At 44.2% G+C, this 364-nt stretch overlaps 1 protein-coding gene across 1 annotated transcript in view; it reads right to left on the bottom strand.

Annotated features, from left to right (window-relative positions):
- The window catches only part of CSUI_009955 (cmgc dyrk), a gene marked incomplete at its 3' end in the record, with an annotated part of 5,829 nt that extends 5,465 nt beyond the window's left edge, over positions 1–364 (bottom strand). The window contains exon 1 of the mRNA XM_068070063.1: positions 45–364. Coding sequence (XP_067917961.1) covers positions 45–153 — 109 coding nt within the window. The remainder of the gene's footprint in view (positions 1–44) is intronic.

Consider the following 364-nt stretch of genomic DNA (forward strand, 5'->3'; position numbering starts at 1 on the left):
CTCTTTCTTTCTTTCCTTGTCAATATGTTGTTTTGTAATGTTACCTGGATCGTAATCATCTCTGTATTCGTCATGGGCGTCATATCGAGGTATGAAGACTCCTGCTACGTGAGCCTTCCAAACAGCACACTGTTGTTGATGGGAAGAACACATCAAGCTATCCCCCGGCGGCGATCTTAAGAAATCTTCTCCATTCTCTTCTCTTGATATTCGTCTTAACAACGAAGAACCCAGACCCAGCTGCTGCTTCAAAGTTGATGCTTTAGATGGCGAAGAGCCGGCGGCGGGAGTATATGAAGAAGACGACAAGGTTTCTTGGCTTGCTTCTTGAATGACTTGGAGAAGAAACTTTTCTTCTTCTTCT

This window comes from Cystoisospora suis (genome assembly GCF_002600585.1).
Source record: "Cystoisospora suis strain Wien I chromosome Unknown contig_6410, whole genome shotgun sequence".
Lineage (NCBI taxonomy): Eukaryota > Apicomplexa > Conoidasida > Eucoccidiorida > Sarcocystidae > Cystoisospora > Cystoisospora suis.